We start from the raw sequence: 23,386 nt of genomic DNA, 5'->3' as shown, positions 1-23,386 counted from the left end.
TCTGCGTGAGTGCGTGCATGTGTGTGCCTTCTGCGGAAGGTTGGGCACCGGGCTGGCAACTCGACACTGTAAAACTCCACTGCCAATCATGAGTGGACAAGTGATCCGCTGTGGCGACCCCTAACCGGGAAAAGCCGAAAAAAAAAGAAGAAGAATTCTTTAAAAAAATGCATTACCTCTTTAAAGTATTGCATTTTATAATCAAAAGTAATTAGTGCTTCTTCCTGTATACACTAATATGAGTTAGGAGGGTTGTCTTTTAGATATACCATTCAGTCAAGCATCCAAGAAAACGGTAACATATTAACCGTAATTTGATTATATGCAGTTTTGTAGCATTGGGATCAGCTGCTACAAACTCATTTCTGTATCTTTTTAACATATTTTTACATGCATATGGGGACAACAGTTTAAAAAAGACAATTCGTCATGAAGTGTTAGTGTCTATAACAAAATCAAGTACTTTGTAATCAGTTCTGTAAGTGAACATTGGAATACATTTTTATTGCAAATTGTGATGTGCATGAACACGGATTAGTGAATCAGTGAATGATTCCAGTCAACAAATATGTTAATTAAATAAATAAAGATATATGCAAGTATGCACAATGTGCATATGCATGTGTGTGTGTGTGTGTGTGTGTGTATGTATATGTGTGTGTTTGTGGGGGGGTGCTTTAGCTTGGGTTTATCTCTGTTGAAATTGTCATGTTGCTAATTTGTTCAAAGATTTTAGGCAGCACTTATCTGTATTTCAGTGCAAATGCCAAACTTGGTGGAATATGCAATGATTTTTTTAACTTCTGATCATAGAGTAGTACGCTACATGAAACTTAACTCTAAAATTAACACCTTTTATACTGTGAGACTTTCAGGGTTTTCATCCTGGTGGAGAGTTCCCACCGTCTGACATCTCAAAGTTTCAGCTCTTGAAATTTCTCTAAAAGTGAAAGAGCTATCAGAGCAATTGTTTCTACCCTTTACAGCTGGATTCTTCTCAACTTATAGCATATAATGTCCATTGCTTTTTTGATTTGTGAAATACAAGACAATACTCACAAATTAAGACATGCATTATCGTTTGATTCAATATGATGTACATTAACAGACAATGTTTACTTTGTCACATTGTTTTATTATGTGTCTCCTTTTTCCTCTGTATTTCATTGAACTCTGAGTTTTGACTGTTATCTACCAATCCATATGATCCCTGAATCTATGCTGCCATATCTTTCAATTTTTTCTCATCTCTGCTTGTATCTGTCCTCTTATGTGAAAGATGCTGGAAAGGGCATTTCTAATGGGTGTTTTACTGTCTTCATTGTCTGCCAAGGTCATTTTTTACCAGTTCCTTTACTATGTATCACAATTCTTTTCAAGCATTCTTCCTACAGTTTATAAACAGAGTTTATGGTAAGTCCAATGCTATTATCATATAGTACCTGTGCCCCTATTTATGCTATGTAATGTCTACATCATAGTTCTGATATTGTAGTTCTGCTAGGCATCATTATAGTACTTGTAGTAAAATTTATTAACTTCCTGTGTAACACCAGTATGCTAGATTTCCAGAAACATGGTGAACTCACATGGGTTCCTATTACATTATCGAAAGATAACATAATCGAATAGCCAAAACATCGAAACAGCCGCATTTTGAAGTTCGCATTGTGGGATCGCAGTACAGTGAAGATTGGGATATTTGCCCTTTTCTCACTGTAGTGCGATCTCAGAGTTGGAATATATATTTAGCGGGGGGGGGGGGTGGAGGGTTGAGCCCTCCACAATAAAAGTTTTGAAATGCAGCCATTTTGATGTTTTGTCCCTTCGATTACGTTATCTTTCGATAACGTAATATGAACCCAACTCACACATGTGGGTATATGTTTTGTATATTAGCTAAGAAAGTGTTGAAGGATTTGAAAATTTAGCTTTCTAACAAGGTCATGTTTGTCACCATATTTTACAAGCTCAGCTACATCACGAAAATGAAAACAGTGTAACGTTTATCATTATGCATCTAGAGACTAGTATGGTGTATTTGGATCGTAAACCTGAATATGCCCTTAAGCTATTTCCCAGTATTTCCTGTTGGATGAACAACCTACATTCTGTAATACTAATTGGTGGTGGTGTAGCAGTTAGCTGAATAGAATTCTGATCGAACCAAAGCATTCAAGTCATTGTGATTCTTTTCTGTGAGATAAACACTGTTCCTACTGGCCTAAATAAGGCAGTCTTATATAGTACCCTTTTTATCAATAAAATAAACATCAATCTCAATTGGCATAGAGTTGAGTGTAACATGTCAGCTGGCTATAATGATTATCCCTCCCTTTTTTGTTAGGCATTGCTTCTCTAAATGAAAATTCACTAAACACTTTGTGCAGCAGTTAACTGGACCCTCATTCATTCTATCCCATGGTAGAGTGGGCCATCGCCTTCTTCATTCTCAAGTTCACAGGCGATATTCAGTCCTTCAATCTCACTCTCACCAAGATGCTCAAGGAAAAAGGCCCTTCGTAGACCTGGTTCTTCTGCAAAATCAAAATGCTTGCATGTCAGCAGAACATGGGGTGTGGCAAGCAGGTCTGATGCTAGACTGTCCTCCCTTCAGTATTATAAGGTTGATGAAAAAAATGCCATGGCAAGTTAGAATACTGTAATTTTGAGAATTCTGAGGCACCTCACTGTTTAATCCACCTTTTCTTCTGGAAATAGATCAAATTATTAGAGGAAGTACCTTTGCTAAAGCCATTTCTGTTTAGATAACTTATATAGCACCATGAGCAAACAACCAACAGATTTCTTCAACAGTGCAGCTTTGAGATTTGATATACACTTGACTACAAGTTTTGATTTTCATGCTACAGCGAAGTCCCATGAATACGAAGAACTCATCCTATCTCACTTTACTCTCCAACTTGTAATGGTTTGGGAACTGTATACTGTTACTGGCAGAGAAAAAATAATGCAATGCTTGCTGATGTACTCCCAGCCAAAGCTATATGGATGGCTATTAGACAGACTCTTTTTCCATGATACCAGAGTTTCACTTTGGAAAGTAATGGTTGTAGCCCCACTAAGCAGAGCTGGAACTAACTTAAGAAGAGATAAGTACAGGATAATTTTCCTTTTCTTTCCATTGACCAAGGTCCAGGAAAATCATGGTGTCACATCATTGTGCATCTTTACAGAATATGTGGTACAGTGAGGTAGATGTCCCTACAAAGATAACTACAAGAAATAAAAAGAAAAAGCCTAAATGCCAAAAAACTTATGTATGTACATACTCTTACAACATTTCCTATGTCAAAGGTGTATTCAGCTGCAACATCCTCACAAGCTCTTATGGAGTTCATAAAATGTATTATATGCTACTACTTTGGGCTCTAGCAACAAGAGCATTGAATATCTTATTTCTGTGTAACATGGGTCTTCTGAGTTAAATTTTTCATAAACATCAGAAATGAATAATACATCCTACAGTACTGATCATTGTGATATAGTTCTGTTTTATACTGAGTTGATAAAATGTTTCAGTGAACCACTGTTGAGATATTACCCTGCAAATGACACTTGGCATGCTGCTGTAGATGACATTCTCATAAAAAATGTGGCAGTCACTTTAGCCTATTTATTTAATTCTACATGTTGCTCTATTTTCTTTTCCATCTGCTGTTCATGTGTGCCTGTAGTCTGTTATCAACAAGCATTTGCATCACATTAATAAGAATTTTTTACTAAATTCTTTAATAACGGTTTCTGCTTGCAAAACTGCAAATGTAAACAGAAAATGGGTTCTGTGGCAGATGACAAGGAGTATACCAGATGATATTTCTAACAATTGGTACTGCACCATTCTGACTTTAACTTACATTTGCCTTTGTTTTGCAGAGACTGTACTAAGTTTTGTTGATGACATCATCTCAGGAGCCAAATCCCCGTGTGTGGTGTTAAGCCAGGCCCCCAGTCAAGCATCAGCTTCAATCTCCCTCATTATGCGCTGCCTGGAGTCAGATACCACTTACATGTGAGTAAGAAACATTGTGATCTGCTTATTTCATACCACAAATGTATAGCTACTGTCTAGTAGCATCTGTGCTGTGAAGATAATTGATGACACATTCACATCTGGGTCAGATTATAAATGAATATTAACCACACCTTATTCTTATTCCAGTACTGCTATTTTTGGCTGGTTTAATACTGCAAAATACATGACTTTTTGTTTTGTATGGAAATAGCTGCTCTAGCTTCATGTTGATGGGCTGTCAGGTGACTGGAGCGCACAGAAAAAAGATTCTAAAGAGAATTTCACTCACATTGTGACAAGAATGGAATGAATTTATGTCTGCTTAAGGAAAGAACATTTGTTTCACACTGAAAAGATGGTCTATGATCTGATATGGTGTTCTTTGACACTGTAAGCAGTTTTTAACTTTTTTAGGTAGGCCATTGGTATACATTTAACTTTACTTAATATGTTAGGTATCCATTTCTGGCTTACTTAGTTTCACAGTGACTGAGCTGTGACTCTGAACTAATGGCATATATAAGCCTACTGCATTCTTTTTTGTGCATCATAGCTTTCAAATGTCACTGGTTTGCAAAAATCTGTCACTAGGTCATTAACCTTTATCACTTTATTAGTGTATAACACCTTACTGGAGTTTGTACTTAAGCATATTTGAGGAGGCTTAAGGCATAGTCAAGTGTGTTTAAAATGACTGCATGGAGTACTTCTACTCACAACTGCTTTTGGTGTGACCTGGACTGAGCCTTGATAATCTGATCTAGGTTTACAGTTAAAGCACTGCTGTTCAGACATATAAGCAGCGTGGTGAGGAAGGGAGGTATTCTTTACTAACAAGTTAGCCAAAGAGCCTTACTGCCTTTTCAGGTGCTGCTTTTTTTTATTGCAGTTGTTTAGGCTAAAAAAATTGCAGTTCACTGTATGGAAAGAGAAAAAGAGTATTCATTTTTATCTACATGAAGAAAAAAAGAAAACTTAATGCTTCACCTATTTGCAAATGTTTTAAACCTTAATTCATATACAAAATAATGAAAGGGGTTGTGTTAGGAGAGGACAGCTGAAGCACTGGATATGAATATAAAATTTGCAAGAGATTATTCAACTGACATCCAATGAAATTTATATCATATTAACCAACCAATAAGACAGGAACAGAAACAATCTCTTATATTCGGGAAACATCACATATTATATCTTCTAAAATATAAAGGTAATTACACAAAGTCTTTAGTTTCACATTTCAGTGGTTAAATTAATCTACTAAACATCAGAGTTAATTACCAATATAGATCCATAATTTTATCCAAAGAACAGTACCTTTGAGAACCTGCCTTCAGTGACTCAGGTGATGTATGTATTTTCAAGCCCTTGCAGTAGAGTTTGCTTTCTGGAGTAGTCCACTGATCTCCTTTACAGCAAAATGTGAAGATGCCCCATATTGATGGCCATAGTGAGTACAGTACTGTCCAGTAAAGGAACTCCTAAAGTTTTTATGGAGTGTGAAAGTTCAAAGTCTGCTGTTTGTTCACAATGACTGACATGGCTGCTTTACCTTCTTGGGGTACTCAGCAAGATGTGACATTTTCCATAATGTTTTCAGTATCTTTATAGTTCCAACAATAAGGGAGAGGTACATCTTAGACACGAATATGGGATAAAGAAAAATAAGTGAGAAATTCTCCACAGAGCAATGTCATATATGTCAAATAGGATGACAAAGACAGGACTATTATTAGGAAAGAATTGCTAAACCACTGTTTGTCAGCTTAGTCTCTGGTGCTGTATTATTTATCTATATATTTATTTGCTTTGGTTTACCAGGAAAATCCATCTGGGTGGAAACCCCTTGTCAGTGGAGGCCCGGGGTGAAAAACTCCAAAGATTAAAAAATAATATTTCAAAGATAATCACAATTTGCATCCTACCTACATGACTGGACAGCTTCAAAATGTACAGATACCATTACAGCACGGATAATAACTGTATATATTCAAAAACAATTACATGATGTAAAAATATGTTTATAATATAATGACTAAAATACAATAAATTAAGTTTCATGCATGACTGTGAATATGCCATTTAGACTGTGCATTTTATAAGTAAAGAGAGTACAAATACAGTGGAAGATAAACAATGTAGGGAGTATAGTTTGCAGTGAATCAGTAAGAGAGCAGTGAATCCACTGTATTTAATATCTCCCTGAATGAGAAACTAACAGATTCAGAGTGTTCTTATGTATCCATTAGAATACTGTATACACAGCTATTGTTGCATCACATTTGTGCCTACAGATTCTCTGCCAGTCACAAACCAGATCCAAAGTTTTATCAGACAAGCTTGTAGTTTGCGATTCCCATTGACATGGCTAGACAATTTAATTTTCTGTAACTAGGCCTTACTTTTTAAAGCAATAAGCTTGGCTTTGCGAAACAGGACAAGGGTTCTCAACTGCATACTAATCAAGTGGGGTCCAACTGACAGTCCTAGCATTAGAAGAGCCATGCAGGGAGGAGGAATGCAGGGGTGTGACGTACTCACCTGAACTATGGGGGAAGGGGTTCTGCACCCTCAGAAGCACACTGCATGGTGTTAACTTCCTGGTGCAAACTAAAAAGCTCACTGCTTCTTCCTCAGGAAGCAGAGATGCCTGTAAAGAACACCCCTTGTGTAAGAGAGGAGATGTCCTTTGTTGCCATCACATTGCACCTCCCTTCCCTATGCATTTCCAGTTGCATATGTTAGGGGGGAGAAATTAACCTTGAACCACCATGATGGCTTACTGAATGACAACCTTTCCTGGCTGACCCTCACTCTAGCAATGGCTGATGACTGACAGTGTGTAGGGTCAAATAATCTGAAAAAGGCATTTAAAGCTCTTCTTCCTGCATTCTACAGCCTATTTTCTAGTTTAAACAAATTTTATTTAACATTTATTTATTATTTTATTTAACATTTGTTAACCGGGCTAGTCCAGCTGGATATATTTCCATTTTCAGTAGAGGCCTGAGGAGAAAAGCTCCAATTGTAAAACATACCACCACCACACCAAAAGGTTTAAAATAGACAAAAAGGAATTAGCTATAAATTCTAGGAAGACAAAAAGACATACTATACTAGATACATCATACATTTACAGAACATTTTACATCGTGTAAGTCTAGGGCAATCCCAAGACATTATTAGAAAATACCTTTAAATCTTTGGTAAATCTAGTTTATGCAGACAGTTACTTTTTCTAAGGATTATTTACTAGACATATTATTAGAAAAAAAGGAAGGGAGAGAAAAAAAAGGAGGGTATATTAATCAAGAGGCAGGGAATACTACCAACAGGGTACATTGATATCTCAGCAGACAAGATATCTAATTGTTATCAAGTAGTAGAGATTACTTAAGTACCTTCTAATTTAGGGGAGAATATAGGAAAGAGAGTAGGAGAGTGGGAGGCCAAGAGATGACAATGAGAAGTCCAGAGGATCGGTCTGGGTAACAGCAAGGGCATAGCCAGTGATTTTTAAGGTATGCTTTAAGACTTTGCTTGAAGATAGAGAGAGATGGAAGTGTGGTAAGGTCAGGGGGCAAGAGGTTCCATTGTTTTCCCACGGTATTTGAGAATAGTGAGTCACCGGCTAAGTTGTTTGACTTGGTGGTCCAAGTAAGTAGTTTATTGGAGGAGCGTAAGGACTCAAGATTCCTGTAGGGTGATATAAGGTTGTTTAGTACTGGTGTATTATTAGGTTGATAAATTTTATGAGTGATGGTAAGTTGGGAAAGTATCAGAAGGTTTTTTAGTTCTAGCCAGTCTAGTTGATGAAGGTTATGACAATGGTGAGTTCTATATGGGTTTCCAGTGGCAAATCTAGCAATACTATTATAGGAGTTGGATAGTTTGGTAAGATTACTTTTTTTAGATTAGTATATATGGGAGCTGCATACAGTAGAGTTGAAATTAGGTGGGAGTGGGCAATAGTCTTTCTGGCAGTTGGAGTCAAGAAAGGTTTTATCCTATATAGGGAGCCCAGTTTTTTATTAACAGATTTAATAGTGTTATTAATGTGAATGTCAAAGGTGAGATTATTATCAATTGTAATTCCTAATAGTTTGGTGGAAAAGTCTGGGGATATAAGGGTACCATTGCTAGATTGAATGGAGAAATCTATGGGGGGGGGGACTTACTGTTTGGCGTAAACAATAGTAGCTTGGTCTTTTTTGTGTTCAAAAGAAGGCACCGTCTAGAGAACCATGACTCTACAGTGTTGAAAGCTGTTTGGGTTAAAGACTGAAGTTCAGATATAGAGCTGGCAGAGCATATGATTGTAGAATCATCATCATATTGTATACAGGTGGTTAGAGGAATGGCAATTTGAAGGTCATTGATGAATAATGAGAATAGGAGCGGACCAAGAATGGATCCTTGAGGGACTCCTAGGGAAATGGGAAGGTGAGAAGATAGTTGATTGTCCCAAAGGACTGCTTGCTGTCTATTACTAAGGTAGGACTTAAACCAGAGAATTGCTTTGGTGTCAAGAGAGAAGGATGACAGAGTATTCAAAAGTAGGCGATGGTTAACCATATCAAAGGCTTTAGACAGGTCGAGAAAGAGTGCTGATGAGAGGCTGTTATTATTGCGGTTATTATTAATGGTGTTGGTAAAGGATAGGAGAGCTGAGGTGGTACTATGGTAAGGCCTGAAACCATGCTGACAGTTAGCTAGAATGTTATGTTTTAGTAAGTGGTTCATAAGCTGTTGGTGAATACATTTTTCCATAATTTTGGCTATTGGAAAAAGGAGGGCTATAGGCCTGTAGTTAGAATAGTCAGTAGCGTTACCTCCTTTGTGTAAGGGAATAATATGACAGATTTTCCAGAGATCTGGAATGGTTCCTTCAGTTATGGTACGGTTAATCAGCATGGATATAGGATAGGCGACTACTTTGGCAGCTTGCTGAAGGTATTCAGATGGTAAATTATCAGCTGAGGGGGTACAAGGTTTGAGTTTGTGGATAAGTTTATAGATGTAGGAGGTAGGGATGGGTTTTAGCTGGAATGTAGGCTGAGTATGAGGTAAGGAGTTAGGTAGATCAGAGTTATCTGTTGCTAGTTGGTTGGCTAGAGATTGTATGGTATTTGTGAAGAAAGTGTTAAAGGTATTGGCAGTTTGATGGAAGGTATTGTTTTCTGACCCTAGAGGGGAAGGAGTGCTAGATTGGCCAGGGTGAAGGAGGTTATTTATGCTTGCCCAGAACTTTTGTGGATTAGTGTGGTGATTTTGCTGCAGTTTGCAAAAGTAGCTTTTTTATCAGAGAGAATTGCTTTGTAGCATTTCTCAACTGTCTAAAGGTTTGTTGATCTGGGGTATTTCTGGTTGCTCTCCACTTAGTCCAGGACTTATTTCTAAGTAAAATTTTTTGTCTGGTATCTTTTGAGAGCCATGGGGCAGGTTTGGATTTTGTTCTAATGGATTGTTTAGGTGCATGTCTGTCAAGGATTGTTAAGAATTTGTTGTTGAAATATTTAGCAGCTTCTTCAAGAGGGAGAGTTTTTAGAGGGTTCCAGTCACAGGCACTAAGTTCTGTTTGAAATAGTGCAGGCTGAAAATTGGATCGAAAGGTCCTATAGTTGGGGGCATTTGTAGTGTCATGCCTTTGTCTAATGATGTAGGTGAGCATGTGGTCACTGACATCATCAGGTAGGGTCCCTACTTTATAAATATGTTCTTGTTTATTGATTAGTATCCAATCTAGTATAGTTTCTTTATTATTAGGTTTGTTAATTCTAGTGGTGGTAGAGATGGTTTGATAAATGCCATGCAGATTAATATGAGAGGAAGGATTGTCTGCATTTATACTATTTCAGTCAGTGTTGACATTTCCTAGAATACTAGTTTCTTGTGGAAAAGTAGTAGATAACCAACATAGGGTATCGTCTATTGTAGCAGTGTTATTGCTTGGTGGTAGGTAGATGCAGATTATATATAGCGCTTTGTTAGAATTGAGTTTGAATTTGGTGATTAAGAGTTCAACTTTACTATTTTCAGGTGGGTTATAAGGTATAGAGGAGATGTATAGGTCATTTTTGAACAGTAAGGCTACTCCACCTCCTTTGCATTTTACTCTATCAAGTCTTAGTATATTATACCCTGGGGGGATAATTTCATTATCCTTTGTTGTGGGTTTTAACCAGATTTCTGTAAGACAGAGGATGTCAAAAGAGTGAAAATCTAAAAGGGCATGGAGATGGGTAACTTTGTTGTTAATACTGCGGATATTAAGATGACCTATTAGTAGGAAGTTAGAGGGACTGGACTGGGAAGTTAAGGTGTTGGGAGGGGTGCTAAGAATAGGTGAAGTAGAGAGATTAGAAGGGCCTAGGTTAGGGTGGATGTCACCATCTTTTAAGGTGGGTGATTTTAGTACAGAAAGAGGGTGAGAATTAAGGCTAAGTAGATTTTTTAATTTTTTTATTGAGGGCTGGTTTAATTTCATGGGTGTAAGACGATGATATTTAGGTAGCAAGTAGCTAGAAGTAGAGGTGATATTTATTTGGGGATGTGTAAAGGTGGTGTTATATAGTAATGTTTGTTTAGGAGAGTAGTTAAAGTAGTAGCGTTTTGTATTTTCAAAAGAGGTGAGGAGATAGGTAGTGGTAAGGATAGGTATAAGAGTGGCTGAGAGTATTACTAAGGATAGGATAGTTTTAGTTATTGTAGACATATTACTTAGTAAATGCAAACTGTTTATTGTGGGAAAGGCAGGAAATAATATTAACAGATGAGAAGTTAAGGTAAGGTATTTGAGAGGAAATGACTGTTACAAGTAAAGGAGTATTCTTTAATTAGTATATAGATAAGATAGGGAGGTAATAAAAGAGAAATGAGAAGGATAAAGAAGTTGTAAGAAGATGGGGAAGGGTAGAAGAGATAAAGAGCTTGTGAGATTAAAGAGGTTGATTGGGAAGTGATAAGTTAAGGAGGTGTAGACGAAAAACTACTAAAGGTGGAGTGACTGATGTAAATAGTGTATGTAGGGTTGTAAAAGGGAGGATACTGGAAAAGCTGTAAAGAATGGGTGTGGTTTAGGTAAATTAATTAGAGTCACGGATAGGTTGGACAGGAGAGAGGGTGTGGTATAGGAAGTATATGGGTAGGACCACTGGGGGTGGGTGGGAATTGGGGGTAGGGTAGGGGAGCAGAGTGAGCCCGTAGGGCGAACGGAATGGGAATCACCAAGAAGTGCTGAGAGGTAATCAGTTTTGCAGTGAGACTGTAAATTCCAAGACCTTACCTGGTATGTAGGACTTCCTACAGACACTAATACCTGTGAAATGCTATTGGAGTCCCTTTTGTCTTACTTATTATGGGAGAAAGGAAAAATAAGAAACAATAGTAAGACAGCAAACTTTGGATAAGGTAAGTTACTAGCTCTTCTGTCTTACTGTCTAACAGGCTACCAGGTTAAAGTCTAGAATGTCTTTTTAGTGGTAAGTGACTGAGTGAAGTAAGAAAACCACTACAGTTTAACACTTCTACACTGCAAAAACTGACTTTAAAACATTAAAACAAAGGCATTTAGATAACAAAATATGTTGAGTCAAATGCATATATAGTTCATTTATTCCATATACAGTCTTTGTCATAGCATACATTCAATTATGTCATGCATTTTATTTTAATCTCAAGTCAATACTGAGCATGTCACAAGCTTTTCTAATATTAAACAAAAACTTTTATGAAATCAAAAATGTTAAAATAAAGGACAATTTTTAGTCGTTAGTATTTTGAATAATTCTTATGATGCCCATGGATTTGTCTGGTTTCTTCTTTCTGCCCATGTTTAAAAAAACTTAGTAAAACTTTAATTTCTGGATCTCTGATCTTCTTTTTGGAGTATTTTCTACTGCTGTATAGCTTTTCTTTCAGATAAGAGGACACACACACTTACTCTCCCTTACTCTCTCTGTAACTTATGACTATCACAGTGTTCACAGTCTCTCTTTCTGAGAAACAGTACTGCTTGTGGCAATTCTGTTTGCTCTTCTTCCTCGAATGTTGCTGAAATTTTCTTAAGTAAATGACAGTGACTTGTCCTGTACGCCTTTCTATATTTGATTTCCTTATCTGAGTTTCACTTCTCCAACAAATGTCTGAATTTGCTTTGTGGCTTCCTTTCACTGGCACAGGAACTACACTGCCAGATCACAAATGTCCAGATAAAAAAATAACTACAGTAGCAGCAAAATAAATTTTGAAGAGTGCTGCTAAACTATTAAAGTGAGTTTTCAGGGGAGAGGCATTAGCTACCTTACACCCCTGACATGGAACTTTTACTCTCACACCCCTGGTACTAAATATGTAATAAATCCACAATCACTGTACTTGAAGTAGGTGGAATATTCCAAGATTCCCCAACCTCTGAGTTAGCATAAATTTTCCCATTTTAACTTCTTTATCACTATTCTAAGGTATGAAGTCTTGGTTGTTCAGAATTCAACAGATAAACATAATTTTCCAGAGTTTGTGATCAGTTTTAATTACACTTAAGGTCAACATAGTATACATAATATGCACAATATACATATATAATATCAACAAGCTATATAATAAAAAGGAAAATAATTTTGACCAAAGTAATGAGTATTTACAAAACTGTTAGTGCCCTCATCACTGAAATTCCTTACCCCTGCTGCAGTCCATGTGCTAGCCAATCTCTGAGCCAACGGATTTTTTTGATTTGAATTAAAGCCCTGCAACTTTCAAGCAACAACCCTATCTACCTGATATGGACCCTCCATCTGAACACTGACATAAGCATTGTACATGTTAATTTAAAAAAACAAGAGACTGATCTGCTTAATTTGCTTAATATTTTGTGAAGTCCTAATATAATTTGGCTTGCACACTGCTCAGACTGTTAACTGGCTTACGTTTTTCTTGCTATACTGGAGATCTAACAGGATCCCCCTCACTCTATACTTAGTTTTATCTGCAGAAGTACGGAATTGAAGTATATTCTCTACAAAAATTAAATAAAGTTACCTACAGAAACAGGCTGTTCATAAGGTAAAACAGTGGGAAGCCTGCTAAAATTAAACAAAGATACTTACAGAAATGGGCTGTTTCTAAGGTAAAACAGTAGGAAGCCTGCAGTTATTTGCTTTGTGGTTAGCCCGCCCTGGAAACCATCATACCACCAGTTAGACATCAGATAGCAGCATGATGTCTGAGCAAGAGTTTACAATTAGGAGCGGTAAAGAGCATCATTTTTAAAGTGTCTTCCTTACCCCATCTACAGTCCAGAATGCATCTGCTAGCCAAGTAAGTCAGTTGTTTATTTGCATTATTTGAACTGTTTTTTTTGTTATTTTTTACCTGTATGCTTAATGGTAGTCAAAACCCTGATGACTAGGATTGACTATTATAGCATATATTGAATAATCACTAAGTGGCACCGACGACTGTGTTGGTGTGTATAACGTTGTTAGCTCTGTGTGATATATGTCTTGAACTGTTCCCTTTTGCTAGTTATGAGAAAATCAGATTTTAGATATTGTAGTACGTACTGTCTATGTAGATATTGTAGTACTGTTCCTTTTTGCTAGTAATGACAAAATCTGAGTGCAGTTATTGCAGACGCAAGCCTTGTGTATGTTAAATTGTGGCTGAATGCTCTGCATGTGTGACTGGTTAGCAGTACCCAGTAAATTTGCTAAGACTGTTCTGTGTGACTCCTCATAGAGTATCTCGATAGCTAATAGCAGGATGACTGATTATTTTGATCATACAACTAAGTTTCAAAACAGTAGTAAGCCTGCTAAAATTAAACAAAGATACTTACAGAAATGGGCTGTTTCTAAGGTAAAACAGCAGGAAGTCTGCAGTTGTTTGCTTTTCTCTCTATCATAGACTCACATGCACCCCAATGTACTTACAGAGCTAAACCTAAAACAGCACCTTTGCTTACTAAAAGTACCAAAATAAAAATTTCTGAAAGAAACTCAGCCTGGTCCAAATGGAGAACCACCAAATCTATATCTGACCAACTCTACTACAGGCAACTTAGGAATGACACAAAAAGAGCTATTCTAAAAGACAAAAGAGATTACTTCCATAACCTACTAACTAAGCATCAAAATCAACCACAAAAGTTTTGGGCAGGTATAAATAAAATATTAAGACCTGGCAATGTTACCATATCAACCCCCTCTTCTCCGCCAGGGACTAGCACTGATAATCTACCAGATACTTTCAGTAATTTCTTTACTGATACCATACTCACCCTGGCCAAACAGCAAACAGACACCTCTACTGATGGTCTGGAACTAAATGTCACCAATGACAAGAAGACCTTTAGCTTACAACCTGTCCCCACCAGTTACATTAGAAAGCTCTTGACTAAACTTAAACCAACTACCCTTACTGCTGACCAGCACCCAGCTGAATACTCAGAATTGTCAGCTGATGTCATTGCTATTCCTATCTCGATCCTAATAAGTAGGACAATCACTGAAGTCACCATTCCCAGCATCTGGAAGCTATAACATGTCATACCTCTGCATAAAAGTGGAAACTCTTTAGAGTTATCCAACTATAGGCCCATAGCCATCCTCTCACCATTAGACAAAATCATGGAAAAGTATATTCATAGCCAGCTTATGCCCTGCCTAATCCAGAACAAACTTCTCACAACTTCACAACATGGCTTTAGACCCTATCATAGCACCACAACAACATTGCTGTCATTCACACAGACCCATCAACCAGGATGAGAACAATGGTAAAATCTCATTGGCTCTCTTTTTAGACCTTTCTAAAGCTTTCAGTATGGTCACTCATAACAAGCTAATACTCTCTCTTTGTAAACTTTCCTTACATAATCATACTATCAACTGGTTTCAACATTACCTTTAAGATAGAAATCAGGCAGTGATCTGGCAAGGTAGACTCTCCACCCTTCTACCTGTTTCATTAGGAGTTCCGCAAGGCTCCATATTAGGTCCTCTACTATTCTCAATCTTTGTTAATGATCTACAGTCATCCATCCCTGAAGCTACCTGTATACAATACATAGACAACTCTACTTTGGTCTGCTCAGCCAACTCCCTCCCTGAACTCCAGTTCCAGACCCAGAAAATATTTAAGTTAATCAAAAACTGGTTCTCTAGCAGACATCTGCTACTAAATGCTAACAAAACCAAGCTATTGCTGTTCTTCCCAACCCATCGCTCCCCTCAGGTCACCTTCAGAATCACATCTAACAATGGTACCATAATATCCCCTGATAGCCACACCAAACTACTTGGGGTACTAATTGACAACAGTCTGAAATTTGACTTTCATGTTAAGCAAGTAATTAAAAAAAAAAAACAATAAAAAACTGGGCTCACTATACAGAAACAAAGCCTTCTTAACCCCTTTGGCCAGAACCAACACAGCACGCACCCACCTACTTTCCACTCTCCTGTATGCCTCCCCCATTCTCACTAGCCTCCCAAAAACTGAACTAAATAAATTAACTGTCCACCACAACCATATCGCTAGATTCGCTACTGAGGCTACCTATCGCACACATCACTGTCACAATCTAGAACTACTAAAATGGCTCGAGTTTCCCAACCTACTATGCTACAATCAGTTTACACTGGCCCACAGAATAGAACCAACCAGACAGAGTTCCGGGTGTACAACCCTTAATTACCCCATACATCAGTACCAGACCACTGAGATCTAATGTTAAATTAATGGTAAAAACCTCTAAATCCTGCAGTCATGCCGGTGACACAGTATTCTCCAGTTACATAGCAAAAACTTGGAACTTGCTCCCTCCTGCCTTAACCTGCAAACCCTCTCTAACAAAATTTAAGATTGCAGCAAAAAATTATTTCACCATCTACTGGATATGTACCTGCTGTAGCCCAGGTTAGCCTTCCTCCCTCAGTCTACCTCTCTAATATGCACCTTACTTTATATTTTTCTCTTCCTCATTTCTGTTCCTCCCTATACCTTACTACCCAAACTCACTCCCTCATTTTTTCTCCCAGCTTATTATCTCCTGCAGCCTTTCTATGTTTGAATTGTTATGTAAATTGGTATCTGAATTATTATCTGAACTGTTGGTATTATACTTTTAACTGTATTTGTTAAATTATTCTTGTATTTCTGGAGCTTTTCTGCTCAGGTCTCCACTGAAAATGCATATGTATCCAGTTGGACTTTCCCGGTTAACAAATGTAAAATAAATAAACTAAGAAGCTTAATAAAATCCACCAAAGCCAAATTTGTGACTATAACAACAACCCAAGCAAAAGACAATCACAAGGCATTTTTTGGTTATGTTCGTCATCTCCAAAGCACAACACAGGTATGCGGTGAGCTGATTGTGAGTGACGTTAGCTACACTGAGGCTGAAGATATATAGCAAACATTTTGGCCTTTTCACTGATCATTATATGAGCTTGACTCTCAATGTAAGTGACTACTTAAACTAATAGCAGGGTTTTTGGAATCTGGTCCTCCAGGGTAAGCCTATTTATAGATAGGCCTTGCAGGAAATTAAGTCAGTTACACTGTCTTGCCCTTAACCCATTAAGCTGTCTACTTAACAGCATAGGCCTTGGCTATAATTTAGCTCCTAGAAAAGAAGGAAGTGTATAGACTTCTCATCTTCTCTTTGTCGATGATTTGAAACTGTATAGCTCATCAGATGAGAAAGTGAAAGTACAACTGCAAGTTGTGAAAACTTTTTCAGATGATATAAGAATGTCATTTGGTCTTGATAAATGTGCAAAGCAACCTTTAAAGCAGGAAAACTGCACCACCAAGAAAACATCAGTTTGAGACAAGAATGTGAAGGATCAGCAATAAAACATGTACAGATGTGAATAAAACTTAGTAAGGAATACTATAGAAGACTTAAATTAATCCTAAAAAGAGCATTGACATCTAGGAACAAAATTCAGGCTATAAACCAATCTGCTCTTCCTTCCTAACTTACTGTTTTGGAGTGATTGACAGGCCCCAAAATGTGTTGGATAGATTAGAGAGGAAAATAAGAAGGATGCCTCATACTCACCAAATGATTTATAAAAATCAGTGCATACCAAAATTATATATTCCCCATTTTGAAGGAGGGATAGGCCTCCTTGAAACTGATTACATTTATAGATTGGCAATCATGGGACTGCACACATATCTGCTGACCTCACAAGACCCAAATGTAGTGAAAGTTTTGAAACATGAGGAGAATAAATCTAAGATGACTTCTCTGCCTAGTCTAGCAGAAGCATACTAACGTCAAGCAGGAATGGAAATCAGAACCAGAGGTAGAGAGAAACCAGGTAACAAATGAATGTGCCAAGAAACAAAAGAATGACTATAAGGTGAAGAACCAGATGAAAAGGCAAGAAATGTAGAAAATGCATAAATATAAATACAAGCATAGAAAACTTCTGGAAGAACATCATGTTGATGAAGATCAAATGCAGGAATGGCTAAAGAGAAGCAAATTGAAACCAAGAGATGAAAGGTTAATATTGTCAGCCCAAGATAGTGGGCTATGTACACATTGGTTTACAAAGCTATAGAACGTGTAGGAGAAACAGACAAATGTAGGTTTTGTAAAACAGATTTGGAAACAGTTGCACACCTCATTGCTCGTTGTGGCATACTAATGGCAAAAGGGCTGCATACTGAAAGGCATAATAATGTGACAAGACTGTTGCACTGGGGATTATGCAAACATTACGGTATTGAAGTGGCTGAAAAACACTGGAAACATCGGCCACATAGCATCATAGAAAATGATGAAGTCCACATCCCATGGGATCGTCCCTTACCAACAGTTAAAAAGATAAATGCGAGAAAACCAGATACAGTGGTCCATGAAAAGAAGACAAAACTAGCATTGATCACTGAAATTACTACACCCAGTGACTACAATGTCTTCCATACAGAGAGACACAAATTCATAAAATACCAGGATTTGCAGGCAGAAACGAGAGCTATGTGGAAGAAAGATACCCAGACAGTTCCAATAGTAGTAGGAGCAACGGGTCTTATAAAAAAGAATCTACAGTCATATTTAGATATATTACCAGTACATGTAACTCCATACAAATTGTAGAAGAAGTCATTACTGGGCACATTGCGTGTGCTGCAAAGAGCACTTCTGGCTGACATCAAAGATTGAAACAGTACTAATTTCATGAACTTTAATTGTACTTTGAATAAAGATATTAATCATCACTTTAAAAACCTTTATAAAATTAATTCATTTCTTCCTAAAATATGTTTCAACTTTAATAAGGGAGCAATGCTTTCATAGTCATTTATACCAGGATAATTTTGGGTATGTATTTTTATGGTTTGTGTGTGAATGTTTATACATATATGTATATATTTATATATTTATATGCGTATATATATATATATATATATATATATATATATATATATATATATATATAGTTATACATTCATGGCTTTTTATGTATTCAGTATATAATGCTGTGGTAATTTATAGCACAAGAGTTGTTATTTCTATTTTTTATTCCTATATTTAATACATATATAATGGTTGTTACTTTTAACAGAAATTATTCATTTTGAATTTATAGTAATATTTATTTAAATGGTCTATCCATTAATTTATTAATTGAAGTATCAAGTGAATGAGAATGATATTTAAATTCCAGCTGTTACTTGTATTCTTGTTCTGATGAAGTCCTATTGACGAAACCTAGGTTAACTCGTGTTCTGTTTGTGTTTGTGACATTCAACTTGAATAAACTGCTGTTAGACTACAATTTTCTTCCATTCCTTCTGGTTGGTTTTCGTGGTCTGATTTTTGGTTTTAGTGTTTACACAACACAAGCACACCAAACAAACAGAAATCCACACACATACACTTAAAATCCTACATCTAACCCTACACTAAACTGTACATACGCTACTATCTATCCTCTTACCTTAACCCAAACCCTAACCCTAAGGTCTGTCACTATCGCACACTCACCTCACCCGTGCCCTAACCCTAACTCACCTACCCTGCCCTAACCCTCACGTCCACACAGTCGCACACCTGCTTGACCCGTGCCCTAACCATAACTTACCTAACCTGTGCCCTAACCCTCACGTCCACACAATCGTACACTTACCTTATCCTGACCCGTAACTTTATACCACAGTGCTGAATATAGCGAAGCCACAGAAACGGCCAACCGAATTCTTTGCCTAGGAAAAAATTCGGTGTTCTGCAGCTTTGCTATTTTCAGCGTTCGCTGAATAGGGGTCGATATTAGAACATTCGAAGTTTCAAGACTTCGATGTTCTAATATAGACCTGGGTAAAACAGAAGCAAGAGGATCTTTGTTTTGGGAATGCTGGGAATTTAGACCAAAATGTAGTTGTGAAATCATTCGGGGAGATTCACAAATCTGCTGTAGAGAGACCCCTACATGACTTGTACACTGTTTTGTACATACCCATGACCTTAGAGGGATGCATTAAAGAAAATCTTTCAAATATGATTTGAGCAAATGGAGCAGACAGTTGTGACAGGACATGACTACACACCAAACCCTTAGGTTTGTGTCAATGTTAGCAGTATGTTGGGTAACAATCCAGAAGACATATATTAGCATTGCAAATGGTATTCTATATATGAGCAGTTTTCATGTGTGGGGCTTTGCATGACTGTCCACTATTACCAATCCTTTTAACAGCACAGTGAGTTTGTATTTGTTACTTCCCATTAACCCAGTACAGTGGCATCTCTTGTCATCATAGGGTCAGGCACAGTTCTACAAGGGATAGGCTTTCTAAGACCACTACCTCTGTTTACAGTGTTAGTATAGCTGCAGTGTTATGATGACTGTAGTGGACATTACCTGCTCTTCTCTTAAACAGTCATGTGCAGGCGTGCTTCATGAATAGTATCACCTCATTGGTCATTCTTGGAAGACAGCTGTCCTTAACATGTCATTATTGTGCTTCATCTACTCAGAAGTCAAGTATGGCTGGTGGTTGCATAGATGACATGTAGTGCCTGCTTTACTGCTGTCTTTTATTATGGAAAGTGGTTTGTCAGCAAGTAGTTTGCACAGAGCCTGTCTGTACAATTATGTTAACAGCAAATTGCAGACGATTATGTTAAAAGCATTTTGCAGATGATTTCATGCTAGAGAAGGCTGATGTGTCTAAGGCATTTTATATCAAGCAACACAGCAGATTTCTTGGCCAGTCTGTATTTCTCTGTATGCAGTTGCATGACTGTAACCTCCTGCAGCAAGAGAAGTCAGCAGAGTACACTTGAAATATATACTAATTGCACTTGACTGTGGCCATCTTCATTGTCAAAGATGCACAATATATGGTTTTGATCTCTTCCTCCATTTTCTGCAACAGCACGGTCCTCAGATCAAGGGGTGATGTCATTTGCTTAAGGTTCTGATATATCTTTCATTCTGTGTAGAAGAGCTGTATGTTACAGAATGAATCTATGAATACTGATGATGGTTTCTAATAATGAGAAAAAGGTCATCCCAGATCTTTGGTCCAAACACAGATAAGGCATTTTCAATGGTGAGTGGAAAGATGAGAATTTTTGAAGCAGAAGGGTGCCATTGGCTTGATATCTTAAGAAATAGATGGTTAGTCTATAGTAAAGCATATAACAGAGATGTGGTTATATGTACTCTGCTCTCCTGCCTCTGTGACAGAATAAACATTATATGAAATGAAGCAAGAGCCAATTCAAGACTGCATAAAGAAACGGAGAACAGAGTACTTCAATTGTTAAATGAATGTTATACAAAAAATAATAGTGTCCTCATATACCTGCTTGTCTGTGACTGAAACTGTCACATTTCACTTCCTGGACAGCTCTTGCCTCATGAGTATATCATAGTGATTAAGGTCTGATACCAGGATATTAATGGGAAGAAATTTTCATTGGAGAAGAGAGAACTTATTTATCTACTTCAACTGGTAAATAATCAGTGTCTGCCTGTTTACTTATTTCAAGAGATCTGATTGTTTTGTTGTCTTTTTTAATTAATCTTTAATATGTTATAATACTAATAATTATTTCTGGTGTTGCAGGAGTGTTGGGACTGCCATCTTGTTTAAGAAGTATGCCATTTTTTTTTTATTGTGAGAGTAGCTGGCGACAGTCTCATGATTTTAGTTAAATTAATAGTGAACAAATACATAACTGACAGGGTGAGTAACAGTTATCTCTGATACCGGACGTCTCAAAGAATATGTGATAAATGACAATGTCTGTAATTTCCCTGCTATTGTCCATATAGTCTTTATAGAAGGATAGAATAAGTTCTAATCATTAACTTTTCCAAGGCTGCCATCTTTAAGTCAGAAAACTGCTGTGCTCTGTCCACTTGAGCAGTAAATTACTGTCTGCATCCTGTTCAGGATTATGCAGTGTATAAACCCATTTATAAAGAAATCTGTAACAGAAGACATGCTGCAGTCCATTTCTACCATGTATTAGCAGCCAGGAGCCTCAACTTGGGATGACAAAACATTTAAGTATATCCCACACTAAATGACATGGGATATATCAGATTTATGTGTAACCCACGACTCAGAACCTGTATCTTAACCCCTTCTTGAAATCCATTTAATTAATGCATAAAGTAATTAGTCAACAAATGTGAGAGACAGTTTTCTGAATAAATGGTTCTTATACCCCAAGACAGTTTAAAAAATGTGCTGTAATTAAGGGGGCATACATCTGCACAGGACTGGATGATAAGTAAACCTTACAAGTGTTGACATTGAATTACATCAGTTTGATAGGTGGGTACATACCACACTACTCACAAAGAAAGAGGAGCTCAGTTCAGAGAGACACATGACTCTACACCAACCCAGAAAACAGCCAAATCTGGACTTGTAGGAAAATCTCATAGTGACCAACATCATGCATATGCCACCTGTACATTTAGTACATTCTCCAGATCCACTTTATTCATCTTTCTTAGAAACAAGAATATTAGAACGCCCTGGGATATGGTTGTAATGTACCATTTTGTGCAGTAACCTTAGTATCAAGGAAAGTTACACTTGAAGTCGAGTACTCCAAGGAGAGCTTAATAGATAGGTAGATACTGTTGAGTCCTTGGTGGAATTCCTAGGAGTTGATGCTATGTGTCTAGATTATAAATAAATCATCAATAAAATGGAAATAAGCAATTGGCCTATGTATGCAGTGTTGTAGTAATTCTTCTTCTAGGTTTCCCATGAAGTGGTTTGCATATTGTGGAGCCATTTTGGAGCCCTTTGTAGTGCCTGTAGTCGGAACATAATGTTTCCCAGTAAAGGTAAATTTGTTATGCTTCAGAGTAAATTCTATAAATTGTCCCACTTTATCTAGAATAATGTGATGATCTGTTTTCTCTTGTAAGTACTTGAGACTAGCAGGAATTCCATCTTCATGAGTGATGCGTCTGTACTGTGATTAAGCAGCCATTGTGGCTAAAACAGTCTTAGGTGGTAGGTCACAGTAACTTGACAGAATGTGAAGAAAATACAAGCATGCATGATACAGGTAAGTAAAAAATACTGTATACATGAGTTTCATATGCAAGTCATAGTAAATAAAGTGATCATACAAGATATAATTCCATAAAGATTTTCAGAAATTTGCTTATACCCCAAAGAATGGTCTGTTTAAGAATATGGATTCTCATAGATTACAACATAAGAGAAAATCGAAGAAGGCATTTATTACACAGTGTTTAGCAATGTAACCGCAGTAGTTATTTATTACACTGATTAAATGAGAAACCTTCAGGTGATGCCACAAGAGCTGTACTGCACTCAAAGATGCAATTTCAATGCAGCAGTGTTGCGTAAGATGATATTCATTTATACACTGTTGTAGTAGCTTAATGGGTCCTTCAACCTGCAGCTAGCCAGCTACACAAAACCTTGGGTGCCTTTCACAAGTTAAAACTGTCAGGAGCTCAACACAGCTCCATAAAGGGGCAGCTGGAATTTGAAAAGCTTCAGAGCTTTTTTAGCCTTCTGACTGCTTAAGAACAGCATCTTCATTGGTCCTCGTGGCATTGTAGGTTGGTCAGTGATTCTACAAGGTTGGGCAGATCAGACCCCTTTTGGGAGGACCTTTCACTATTTTGTGATTTTACTAAGAAAATTTTTTTTTTTTTTTTTATGTCAGAATTTATGCGTTTGGTTAGGAAACAGCATGTTATGTGACCATTACTGCATTTCAAAGGGAGTTCTTATGTAAATGGTTGTATGAACTCTTTGTGAGGAAAAATGTCATTTTTGACTAAATCTTTTTTCAGTACTGCAGTGTTTGTGTGTCTG

General features: G+C 37.2%; 1 protein-coding gene across 1 annotated transcript in view; it reads left to right on the top strand.

The window, feature by feature from the left end:
• The window catches only part of ASTN1 (astrotactin 1), a 5,143,480-nt gene that overhangs the window by 4,885,115 nt on the left and 234,979 nt on the right, over nt 1-23,386 (top strand). Inside the window, exon 21 of the mRNA XM_044086860.1 lies at nt 3,898-4,033. Within this exon, the coding sequence (XP_043942795.1) occupies nt 3,898-4,033 (136 nt within the window). The remainder of the gene's footprint in view (nt 1-3,897; nt 4,034-23,386) is intronic.

This window comes from Protopterus annectens, chromosome 10.part0 (assembly GCF_019279795.1).
Source record: "Protopterus annectens isolate FY-2018-M chromosome 10.part0, PAN1.0, whole genome shotgun sequence".
Classification (NCBI taxonomy): domain Eukaryota; kingdom Metazoa; phylum Chordata; order Ceratodontiformes; family Protopteridae; genus Protopterus; species Protopterus annectens.
The sequence above is the reverse complement of the archived record's forward strand: the minus strand, read 5'-3'. Positions and strand labels throughout refer to the sequence as shown.